General features: G+C 42.9%; 1 protein-coding gene across 10 annotated transcripts in view; it reads right to left on the reverse strand.

The window, feature by feature from the left end:
- The window catches only part of TLE1 (TLE family member 1, transcriptional corepressor), an 85,865-nt gene that overhangs the window by 7,421 nt on the left and 65,871 nt on the right, over nucleotides 1-12,573 (reverse strand). For all 10 annotated transcript variants that reach the window (XM_077148500.1, XM_077148497.1, XM_077148506.1 and 7 more), the window contains 2 exons: nucleotides 4,450-4,699; nucleotides 1,759-2,006 (listed from right to left, as the gene is read on the reverse strand). In XM_077148500.1, coding sequence (XP_077004615.1) covers nucleotides 1,759-2,006; nucleotides 4,450-4,699 — 498 coding nt within the window. The remainder of the gene's footprint in view (nucleotides 1-1,758; nucleotides 2,007-4,449; nucleotides 4,700-12,573) is intronic.

Genomic DNA, 12,573 nt, shown 5'->3' on the forward strand with positions numbered 1-12,573 from the left:
GCACGCCCACTCTGTCCCTCTACTGGCCCCATGCATGTTTTGCTCAATTGTTCCCAGCTGGTGTCTAAGACTTCCCCACCACAGGTTCACCCAGGGCTGCAGCAGTCCCTGCTTAACCTTTTGAAAGTGCCGCTTTTCTTTCCTCAAAGAACTCTTGAAAACCAATGACCTCCTCTTAGCATCACCCTCTGACTTGTAACCTCTGTAACTCATTAAAGGCTTTTACTCCTTGGCTAAAAACGTCTTTCTCTGCTGGTTCACAGTGTTCCTCATCCCTTCCCCAAGTCAACACATTTCAGAGTTACTCTTTGGCTCCCAGGAAGTAGATCCTGTGACCATTCAGCATGTCACAGAAAATACCAAGATACTCAATAGATAATATACTGCCCGGTTTCTTACAGCAGAACACTGATCAACTGAAATGTGGCCTGTGCAAATTGTTTTACATACAAAATATGTAAAACACTCTCCCTTCTACCCAATAGAAAATACCCCATGGGAGCCAGCATAGAGTAGGGACTGAGGCAACAGACAAGAGAAAGGAATGCCTGGGCTCCCATCTCAGCTCCACCATGCCCAATTGGGCAGCCTGGGGCAAGTAACTTAACTTCTCTGTGCCTCAGGTTCCTCACCTATAAAATGGGGATAAAAGCATTAAAGATGTTAAAAGGATTAAATGAATCCATATTTGAAAAGCACTTAAAACTAGTATTTTGAAAGTGCTGTTAATTTTTTTTTAAAAAAGGAAAAAGCAACATTTGTTAAACTAAAAAGGTTGGAAGTGCTCTCTGCTCCAGCTCTAGCAGCCCCCTTTGCTCGTTCTCAGCTGTGTGGTAAGTGGTAAGAGAAAAATGACTGCCTCATTCACCTGCACACAGGGACAGGGCAGGCTCAGTGACACCTACGGCATTTCAACAGGTTTGAGGGGCAAGTGTGCTGTCTTGATGATTTCTGCAGGTCCCTCCTCTCTGACACTTGGGCCTGAAAGCATTAGAGGTAGCCTGTGAAATAAGCTTCCAACCTACCACAGACAGAAATGGGTTCCAAGTAAAGATGAAAAGTGAAACAAAAAGGCTAATTTCACCTTTGATGTTTAATTAGCTCTTCCTTTTAAAAGAGACTCTTCTTTAACATCTCTGCTGCGTGCACCAGGTGTGTGTGGGGTGGGGATGGTGTTGGAACAAGATGGCAGGAGCTGCCGCAATTGCTCAGGCTAGGAGCACTTTTTCCAAGCACAGAAGGAGAGCCCTATAAATTCCTAGGTGCAATGCCCCTGAGCAGACCTTACTTAGTTGCAGATAAACACAAGTACTTTAAAACCATCCGGTGGGTGAAATTCATGGAGTCCCCTCTTCTAAAGTCCTTCTATTGAGTTTTTCATGGCGTATATCAGCAGCTTCTGTTTGCCTGAACAAGGTTCTAACCACAGCCAAAAACATCTAGCAGGAAAGACCCCATGGACTACCACGCAACCCACGTTATGCCTTCTCTTGCCAAAAATCAGGAGCATTCTTTAAACAAGTTTAGTGTCTGCAGGTGTTCTGAAGCACGGGAACATAAATAAAAGGTATTGATGACAGTCTTGTAGAGCTCTGCAGTGTTGTCTTTGTACCCCAGCAACTAGCTCCTGGATCTTAATGTGTGTGCGGGATGAGCGCCTGGGGACAGCCAAAGAGAAGCAGAGGTGATAAGCAACCTTTCAGCCCAGCGCTGCCAGGAGGGAAGCTCCCTGACCCTTAGGTAACCATCCTCGCTCACCTCACTAGTGTCTGGTTGTGCAGATCCCACACAGCGATGTTGCCGTCACTGCAGCAGGAGAAGCAGACCTTGGAGTCGGGGCTGATGGCCAGGGCATAGCAGGCAGGGGCCGATGATGTCAATTCTGCCTTGATCCGTGGAGTTGGGGCTGCCAGGTCCCAAATGGACAAGGTACTGGCTTCTCCTCCCACTATGAGAGTGCAGCCATCAGGGAGCAGTTTACAGGAACGGATATAATTATCTCTATTCTGTAATACAGAATAAATTCAATTACTATCATGCATTACCAAGCAATAATAACGGCATGTTCTCTAACTGCTACCTTAGTTTTTTATTTGAAAAGTTGGATTTCATGGGCATGATAATAAAGCAAGAGAGAGATCTGTAGTCAATATTGGGATCTGACCACAAATGTTTCCTTCAAGATAATAAACAAAACAAACTCATAGGATTCCTCAGGCTGTGTGAAAGCTTCCATAACTGTCCCTGATATCTAATTTCCTGCTTAAGCAGACGGGTTTAAAATTATAAGTACGTCCTGGGACATGACTCCCAGGGATGTAAATCTCCCTGGCAATGCGGAACAGAACTCCCAGGATGAGCCTGGATCTGACATCAAGGGATTGAGAAAATCTTCTTGACTAAAACGGGAAAGAGAGAAATGAGACAAAATAAAGTTTCAGTGGCTGAGAGATTTCAAACAGAGTCAAGAGGTTATCCTGGAGGATATTCTTATGCATTATATAGATACCCTTTTTCAGTTTATGGTGTACTGAAGTGGCTAGAGGGAAGTACCTAAAACTGCTGAGCTGTGTTCTAGCAGCTTTGATTCTTGAAGATGATCTTATAAAGATATTGTGACTGTGGGATTGTGAAAACCTTGTGTCTGATGCTCCTTTTATCCAGAATATGAACAGATGAGTAAAAAAAATATGGATAAAGAATAAATCATAGGAGGAAACAGTGAAAAAAAAAGAATAAATAATGGGGGGGAAAGGGTAAAATAAATTGGGTAGATGGAAATATGAGTGGTCGATGAGAGGGAGGGGTAAGAGGTGTGGTATATATGAGTTTTTTCTTTTTATTTCTTCTTTTGGAGTAGTACAAATGTTCTAAAACATGATCAAGGTGATGAATACACAACTATATGATGATATTGTGAGCCACTGGTTATATACCATGTATGGACTGTATGTGTGCAAAGATACATCAATAAAAATATTTTTAAAAAAATTATCAGTAGGTGTCCACTTACTTTTCTCTATGAAGAAACCAGTTGTCAAAGCTAGTTTATAGATCTTTTACCTCACCACCCTCCATAATGTACCATTTGGATATTGCAGACCCACAGCCTAGGTTTTGATTTCATCCCTTTTCTCTATCTCATGTTTATGCTATTTTACCATTAGTCAGATGGATCCTTATCTCAGAACTTAACTGAGCCACCTTCTCAAGTAGTAATATGGCTGCTTCTATGTTTAAATCTCTTAAACTAAAGGATGAAGAAATTGATATAAGAAAAGATTTCTCTCTGTGAAAAACGCAAAAAGAAGAAATGTTTAAAAAAGAGAAAAAGGGACCTAAAATGAGTCCCACTCCCCACCAACCCCATCCCCCAAAAGGAATAATTGCTACCCTCCAACTTGAAGCCAAATAGATGTTGTTGAAGTTTTTAACATTCTTTCATACTGATTCATCATTCAAAGATTATAGGAACTTTACGTACTTCACTTCAAAAAAATGTGAGGAATGTTAGAAAATACCCCTACTACTACAGAATGCTGGATTGTATTTAAGAACGAGTTTTATAAATGGAGATTTTTTTTTTTATTTGATTTTTTTGAAAAAGTCTTTGGGTCTCAAAAACCCTGCCACTGCTCTGTGTGGAAATACTCTTCTTGGAATGCTAACCATCTGCAGGCAGGCAGTGGCTGCAGGGGCTGTGACAGCAAAAACACTCAGACCCTGGGGCAGGGAAGGGGGGCCTTGAGTTGGCTTTGAGCAAATGGCATGGAGTCCATAAATCCCAGGGTTAGAGTTTAGAGAGCAAACATGTCACTGCAAGTTTTATATCCTGATAAAAATGCAAATTGCTATTCTTAGCGCTCTGGGAGAAGCTGCATTGGGTGGTTCAGGAAAGCTGACCTGGCTTTTTAGCCGACACCTGATGCCTCTTGCAGACAGGTTAACCCTTTCCTGGAGGTGGGGGAATTAAGACTAAACCAGCCATCCCAAGTCTCCCTGAAGCCATGGGCCCTGTTCACAAAGGCTTTTATGCCACACTGTTAAATGTTTACCATTCAATATTTACCAGAAGGCTGTAGGGAAATTAAAGTTGAGTAGATGGCAGGGATCAGAGTCCAGGCCTAGTTGCACTCTGATCCATTAAATGGGAAACCCCTTTATCTTTTTAATACACATCCAAACAAGGAGAGCTTCTGTAAACTACTATACAATATTAAAAAAAAAAAAAAAATCCATCAATCCTGGGTTTTAAACACTGAAAACAGCAACAAATGAAACCTTCTCATTTAAGGGAAAAGGGTGGGGGAAGCTAAATGGCTCAGACAGGAAACAGAATGGCCTTCCATTTCCTCATAATAGGAATAAAAACCCAGGCCTGGACAGCGATTTCCTTATTGAGTCTCCAGGGAGAAATTACCCCTTGTGCCCTGGTTCCTGCTCACTCACCAGACAGTCGAGCTGAGAGACGGGGCTCTTATTGCCAGGCTGGCTGATGTCCCAGACCTTGACGCAGCCCTTCCCACCCGTGTACACGTGTCTCGTGGGGTTGCTGATGGTCACGGCACACACCACCTCCCCGTGGCTGAGGGTGTTGATCTGGCGAGCGTGTCGGGGGATTCCGGGTCCAATGAGGGCATCCGGGGGGAAGGGGACAGGCTGCATCTGGCCGTCTGCAGTCACGTGGAAGGAATACGCGCTTCAGGAGGGGAAAATGGGAGGGGAGGGAGGACAGCGGTAAAAGGGAGATGAGAGAGAAGACGAAAAAAAGCATTAATCGTAAAGGACTCGGTCATGACTCTCAGCTGCTCCTCTGTGAGAATGACAAAGAAAATGAAACATTCTCCATTTCATTCCTGTCGCTGTTTCCTTTTGAATATTTACTGATGGAACACATTTAAAATAAATAACAGCAAAAATCTAGGGTGCACCAGAAGAGGCAGAGATTGAACTGTACTTTGATAAGATTTAAAAATTGTTTACCCATTCCAAAAAGCGTTTCTCAAATTCCACTGTAAATAAATGTACCTCCAAATTAACATGAAATACATCCTTCCATATATAGTTATAGGATTTCTTACTGTAATTTAAAATTGTTCTTTTCAAAACTTAAGATGGGGTCCCTAAGAACTCATCATAAGTATACACAACAGTCTATTTCAAACACTAACAAACAAAACAGTTCTCTAAACACAGCACACCTTGAGGTCTGCACTCACACTCCATTTTGCACAATCAGGAGATAATAAACAACTTCTCTTTGGTCAAATGGCTTTGTAACAGAGGTTCAAAGTTTCTTCCTCAACTGAACAGTCTCCTCCTCTATCTTTGTCATGGAATTCCAGTTTGTTTTAAGGCAGCTAAGCTCTCAGGCAGAAGACCACTTTTCCTAGCCTCCCTTTAGCAGGAGTGTTTGTGCTCTGGCAATGAAGTACAGACAGAAGCTGTTGGGTGACGCTTTAAGGAAGTTCTGAAAACTTAAAAGGAAGAAGTATCCTATTTTTTCCCTTCCTCTTTCTGGTTGCATGAACTATGAGAGTGATGCCTGGAGCTCCAGCAGCCCTTCTGGACCACAAGGTGACTCTGAAGATGGAGCCCAACTGCTGAGGAAGGTAGGACAGAAAGAAAGGATCCAGAGGCCCTGTCGGCATTGTGGAGTGATGGCACCTGCTCTGGGCACTGACCACCGATATCTTCCATGGGAGCAAGAAATAAACTGTTTTTTATGCTGTTATTTATTTATTTATTATTATTATTTTTTTACATGGGCAGGTACCAGGAAACGAACCTGGGTCTCTGGCATGGCAGGCAAGAACCCTGCCTGCTGTAAGCTTTTCTTTTTGCCCCTGTTAAATACAACTGAACTTGTTTGAATTGTTTAAACTCCTAGCACTAATATATCATAAACATTATAAAATAAGCACAAAGTCTAGACGGTTTATAAGATGAAAGAAATAGAAGTGCTAATATTTTCATACCACACTTCAACTGACGGAATTAGGCATACTCCACACTTTGAAGGGCACTGCTTTTATTTTCTCATCTAAGGCATCACTAGGAGATCTAGAAGTTCAGCATTAAGCCTTTCCTGTATGTCTGTGTGAGAGCACATGAACAATAAATGATGTATGTTTGGTTTCCTCCTTTCTATAACCCCCTGGATAGGTCTGGGTCCTTTCTGGAACGTGCCACTGGTACCTTGTAGTTCCTTTACAGACCTGCACACCATATGCTCTAATACAGGGCTTATATTTTCATTTCAATGCTAACTCAAATTTTGGTAAATAACTTGGCAAGTACAAAGTTGAAAACTGATACAAGAAATGACATTTCCACTAGTCAGCTCCTAAAACCCTCATACTTTCTTAACTTAAAAATAAAATGCATGCCATTATTTTCCCTCCATGAAAGCAAAATATCAAACATATGGTGACTTCCCTTCCCTCCAAACCAACAAAACACATTTACATGTCTGTTATCTCTTGGCAAATTGGTTCCGATAATCAATGTGAAATGGCAATTTGGCCCAAATCCTCAAGGTGACTCTCAATGCATACACAACATAAAGAGTTAACAGGAGCCTGTGCCGCTTAGTATGGGATGTTTGGAATCCGAATCAAACAGCATTGTGCTGCCCCTGAAGAGGAGACCACAGACTTCGGGAGTTTAAGTCTATGCATGTCTTTGATCCAAGAGTAAGTTATGCCACCCAGATATCACGCACCCTGATTTGTGTCCTAAAATAAACAAAAATCCAGGTGGAGCTAGAGAAATGCTGAGTGAGTTTTCGTACGATAAAAGAATTGAATCGAGCACAGTTCATAAGAACGGTGGTAAAGGAGAAGAGAGAATTTACTTCCCCAAGCTCTCTGGGCTGTGAGGGGATGGGGGCATGGGAAGGCTAGCTTCTCCTCTGTGTCTGCTGTCAATCCAAGTGGACACCTCCAGCTGGTCAAAGTTTACACCCCGTGCCCTTTTAACAATTCCAGATTTTCAGGGAAGGAGCTTTTATTGTGCTTCAACAGGAAACCCCACTTATTATAGATTTTAATGTTTCCGATTAAAATAAAACCAGACAGTACAAATGGGAGATGTGTGTGCACGTTGCTGATGACACCCGCTTCTCTCCCAGGTGTCCTACTCTTTACACCACAGAGCAGGTCTGTGATCATCACACTGAGGCAATTTGATTCACAGGGCAGCAGGGTGCCGCCAGAAGCAGGGACCCAAGGGAAACCCATATGCACGTGAATACATCAGCACCCAGGGGGCCCGGGAGGAAGCTGTGCTGTGCTGCCCTGCCTGTCGGGCTAAAGCCAGAACAACACGAATGGGCTGATGGGTCTCCACGAGGGAGGGATCGACTGTGAGGGAAATACCAGCGCGTAAACAAGACATGTGGAATCAGGCATTCACCTATGGGAACCCCATTAACTCTAAGACAAGGCCACAATGACGGCATATCAGGCTGGTATCAAGACACCCCAGAAGGAATGCACCTTCTCAACTGAGGGGCTGGCTAGGAAAAGCAAAACTAACCAAGAAGGGGATGGATATTGTAAACAGTTTTTATAAATATTTCTCAAAACTGAATTGAGAAAGAATGTATGTGGTATGAATACACTTATATAACTCCAAACACAGACAAAATTAATCTGTGGCATTGAGAGTCAGGACAGTGGTTGCCTCTGAGTCTGGAAAGGAGCACAAGGGGGCTTCTGCGAGCATTCAGTGAAGTCACTGGCTGTACACATCACATAAGACCTGTACACTTTTCTGTATGTATGTTATACCTCAATAAAAAAAGGTTTAAGATTCATCTATTTATTCCAGAAAAAGCAGAGGGGAGAACTCCTAGCTGATTAACAAATTAAATTAGGGCCACAAATGAGTCAGGAGCTCAGACTTAACCCAGACTTTGGTATAAAATGCATGTCTAAGCTGCGAGTCCTGGCTCACTAACTGGTCTTACTAGCTGGCCTAACTACCTGCTGCCTGTTATGTGTATGCTTCCTGATCTGTAAGACAGAAATAATAATAAAACGTAAGGGTCAACACAGGGGTTGCTGTACAGACTAAGAGTGATGATGGATGCAAGGCACTTGACATCCGCAATGAGCCTTCAGAAAATGAAGGTATCTCCCAGAGTGATTTGAACAGTGAATAAAGAAGTAAAAAAAAAATGTATCTATAAAGGAGTTATTATTAAATAAGCACGGATTTCAAAAAAAGGAAAGTGAGTCTATGCTGAATCCAGGGCTCTTCTCTTAACCGGCGGGCACAGCAGTGAGGGACAAGGGGCACAGAAAGGGAGCAAGATGCAAGTGGGAAGCAGAAAAGCATGAGGGCAATGACTGGGTAAGGTGGGGGGAAAGGGGCCTTGGCAAAAGAGAAGGACATTAGGATAGGATTGTGGCAAACTGCAGAGCAACAGAAGTCCCAGGACCCCTTTTTGAGGACTGTCCTGTTTCGTTCATTCTCACCTGAGGCAGCCTCACAAAAACTGACCCCAGCTCCTCCCCAGCTGCTGCTGCTGCTTTTTTTATTGTGGTAAACTATATATAATAGAAATTCGACACTTTAACCATTTTTAAATGTATAATTCAGTGGCATTAACTGCATTCACAAAGTTGCGCTTCCTTCACCACTTATACAGCTTCAACACTTTTTCATCACTCCAAACAGAAACTCCCTTCATTAATCATAGCTCCCCACTCCCCCTGCCCCCAACCCAGCTTCTCAAATCAAGCAGCAAAAGATCAAGAGTATGTCTAATATCTGAAATCTGGTTGGAAGTTTTAAAAGAATAAAGCCCACTAGACTTCGCAGACTTAAAAACAGAATGAAATAAAAACTAGTTAGGAACAAGGGACTTTTCATTTATTGGTTACACAGCAGAAGGAAAAGGAACTAAAAGGAAAGCATCCCCACCAGGAATTCTAGCAGTGGTGGACCAGAAAACAAGACTATGTTTTGAGGAAGCAGTTTATGTTTTCCGAGCAAACCGGCTGTTGTTAATAAAACTATGCTGTGTTCTGTGGCCAAAGTAAAACAGGTGTTTACAGAGTTGTGGGTGTGCTGGAAATAGATAGGAATGGCAGTGGCAAAATCAAGTAAACAGTAACGAGGAGCCACAGACCCTGTAGATGATGTCTGTGACTAAGACCCCAGTGGTAGCAGACTTGGCATGCCTGACTGAAATGTCATGCCTCATTAAAAGATATCACCAACCTGATCACGTTGCAAACCTTCACTCACTCTTCAAGCTCTTTAGGGTACGCCAGGCCCTCCACAATCTGGTGCCAACAAGACCTGTTTCACGTGATGGATCGACCGTCCTGAACCTTAAATTACCAGCCATGTGGGACAATGGGCCAGTCTCCCAAAATACTGTATGCTGTTGCATTTGAGCCATGTGCCTAGAAAAGCACTATCTCCCTCCCTAGCACAGGTCACTTCTGCCCTTCCTCAGCCTACCATGACCTTTTCCGGGTATAAATCTCTACTCCAGCACTTTACACACTATTACACCTGTTTACATGTCTGTCTACCATTAGAGTGCTTCAGTGACTGGTGGGACAACTTCACCAGCCAGCTCCACTGCCTGGAACTCAGCTGGTACTTAATACATGGACCTAAACACCACAAGTTGCTTACTGCAACCTAATCACTTATAAATCAAGACCATTTGAAAGGTCACTCTGGCAGGGCAAATAAGCTGAAACAAGAAGGCGCCTGCATTAGGCCAGTCAACTTTTCCCCCAGAATTTCTAGCAGTCACACCAAACGTCACTAAGAGAGGGCATCAACTTTCCCAAGGGGAAAACAGTTCCTAGAGAGCCAATTTAGACCAAAACAAAAAGCCACGAAAGCAACTGTGATACCGGGTAAAAAAGAGATGTTCAACTAAAACCCACAGAGCTATAGTAAAACATAAAACGGGCATGTTATTTTTAGCATTTAATAGACAAAAAAAAAAAAAAAAACCCTCAAATCATGCCAGGTAAAAATGAGCTGGATTCATTTTCAAATCCACTAAATAAATCAGGAGAGGACCCTAACAGAGGATCCAGAAGCAAGACAAGGAAAGGGAGAGAACAGCAGGGAACCACTTGCTACAGAAACTCCCTTTTGGCTAGAAGCCTGAGAAGGGTCTCTTTTCACTGCTGTAAAACATGTTTTCCTAAGAGGCAATCACACCCCAAATGTAGTTAGGATTTTCTTGTCCCTTTAAGATCCAAAAGACGAAAAGGTATTTTAAGACTTATTTAAACACTAAACAAGTGGGTGGATGATTTCTGAATTATGTGTGGCACCGATGAAAGGACTAACCTGGAAACTTAAGCCAAACTATTATCAGTCTGAGTTATTACTGAATTCTAGGTGCAACCCTGGGAGGCAGGTAGAGTAGTCTCTAGGGAGAGAAGCTGTGTTAATGGCCAGAAAAAAGTCTTAGAGGGAGGGGGTGTGAAATATAACAAGGAGAGGTTGATCTACCTAACCGTGGGATTTATCTTGCCGATGATCTCCACAGAGCTTGGGGGAATAATTTCCTCATGCTAAAAATGAGTTCAAGTGAAGCTAACCAGTCAATACCAATTAAAGGGTTGGAAAACAAAGTCAGGGTTACCTCTTATCAATCAACACTACTTCATTCTAAAAGGGTAAGTGTATATGTCCTTTCCAAAAGTATTAATCGCTGGGTCTTGCTGCCTGTGAGGACCTGGCAATTCTGGGTTCACCTCTCACCCACATGATGCAACAAACACTTGTTCACTGGGGGCTGTGCTCAAAGGAATCTAATGGGGAGGAACAGACAGAAATGTGGTATGTACACAGGATCATAACCCAGGGCCAAATTGAGAAAGCGTCACATGATGTCTCAAGATGTTTCTGGAGAGAGATCATAGATGATGGAAAGGGTCACAGAGACTTTACTAGGAAGGCAGCCATGGAAAATATATCAACAGGAAGAAGCAAAGACTACTGAAAAGTGGCTCCAGGTAGAAGGGGCAGAGTCATCTCGGAATAGGGCATCACTCCACTGGCAAGACCACGGAGAATGTAAAGAACACAGGACAACCGGCTAGAAAAGCAGGCTGGGGTTATTACTGGAGGGTCTTCAATGCCAGATCAGGAGTTTATTTCAACTTTGAAGATCTCTGAGCAAGAAATAGACCAAATCAGAAAGTATTTTCTTTATAATGCGAATAAGCTGATGGTGATTTGATTAAGGTTGAGGGGTGAGAGTATGGAAAAAAGGGGAAAATTCATCTAGAAGTGTATTGGCAGAAGTGGGTATAAAAAAAGGTGATGATTTTAACAAAAAATGGGAATTAACATGGAAGAAACAAAGGCTAAAGTTTGGGCTGTGATGTTAGAGAAAATGGGGATGGAGTCTTTAGCAAAGACAGGAACTAAGGAAAAACTGGTGTGGAGGAAAAATGACCAGGTTAGGTTGGTTAGAAAGACCTACTGAGATCATAGGTCTTTAATACCAGAAACAAGAGGCTAGCATGGCGGCACCGTGAATCACCTTGTTCTATTCCACTTTGATAAAAACGAGGTGAGGCCACAGAGCCTTTGCACTTGCTGGTCGCTTTGCCTAGAGGTTCACTCCTTGCCCCTATCAGGTTAATGCAGTTCAAAACACATTGCTGCAAGGGATCCCTCCCAGACACAGTCAGCACCCCCTCTCCCCTGTCATAGGTTCTCACAGAATAGTTTTTCTTTCTGTCTTAGCTCTTAATTATCAATTTCCATTAATTCTGTGATTATTTGATTAATGTCCCTATGCTTACATGGTAAATCTCCATGAACATTTGTGAAAGGGAAGACCAGAAAGAGGTAACTGGAAGTAGATTTTAGCGAACAGATGGCATAGGAACCTGAAATTACATCCTGTAAGTTATGGCTGAAGAAATGGACGCACTCAGCCAAAGAGAAGCCTCGGGTGGCGAGAGGGTGGTCTCCAAATATCTGAAGAGCTGTCATGAGGATGATGGATTAGCAGTGCACTGTGTACTCAGGGGACAGGAAAGAACCAGGATTGATGGATAAAAGTTGCAGGGTGACAGGTTTTGGCTAAGGGTTGGAAGAACTTTTGCACAGCCATGGAAAATGGATTGCTCCAGGCTGCAGCAAGTCCCCATCCCTGGACACAGACAAGCAGAGGCAGAGTCACTTGGTAAGTACACCACAGGAGACACAAACCACAGATGAGCATTTACAGTGTCTGGACTTTAAGATCCACCCAACCCCAACTGAATTCTTCTGGTATGACACTGTTTGGTAGGCTCTCCACTTCATGTGAATCCCTTGAACTCCCTGACATACACTCTGCCTGCAGTGACCCACCCTTCTCTGCTCTACTTCCCTGGTCAACTCTTTCCTTCCTGCACAGGCTTCAGCTTCTAGTTTACATGCCTTCCCCTGCACCTTCTCCCAACCAGGGAAGTCCTTCCCCTTCTAACTTTGGTCATTTCTTTATATGTGTCCCTATGACTGTTTTACTCTCATAGTACTTAACAGAAATTTAACCATGGCGGGGAATTTTTTTTTTTTAATGTTTCT

Source organism: Tamandua tetradactyla, chromosome 2 (assembly GCF_023851605.1).
Source record: "Tamandua tetradactyla isolate mTamTet1 chromosome 2, mTamTet1.pri, whole genome shotgun sequence".
NCBI classification, from domain to species: Eukaryota; Metazoa; Chordata; class Mammalia; order Pilosa; family Myrmecophagidae; genus Tamandua; species Tamandua tetradactyla.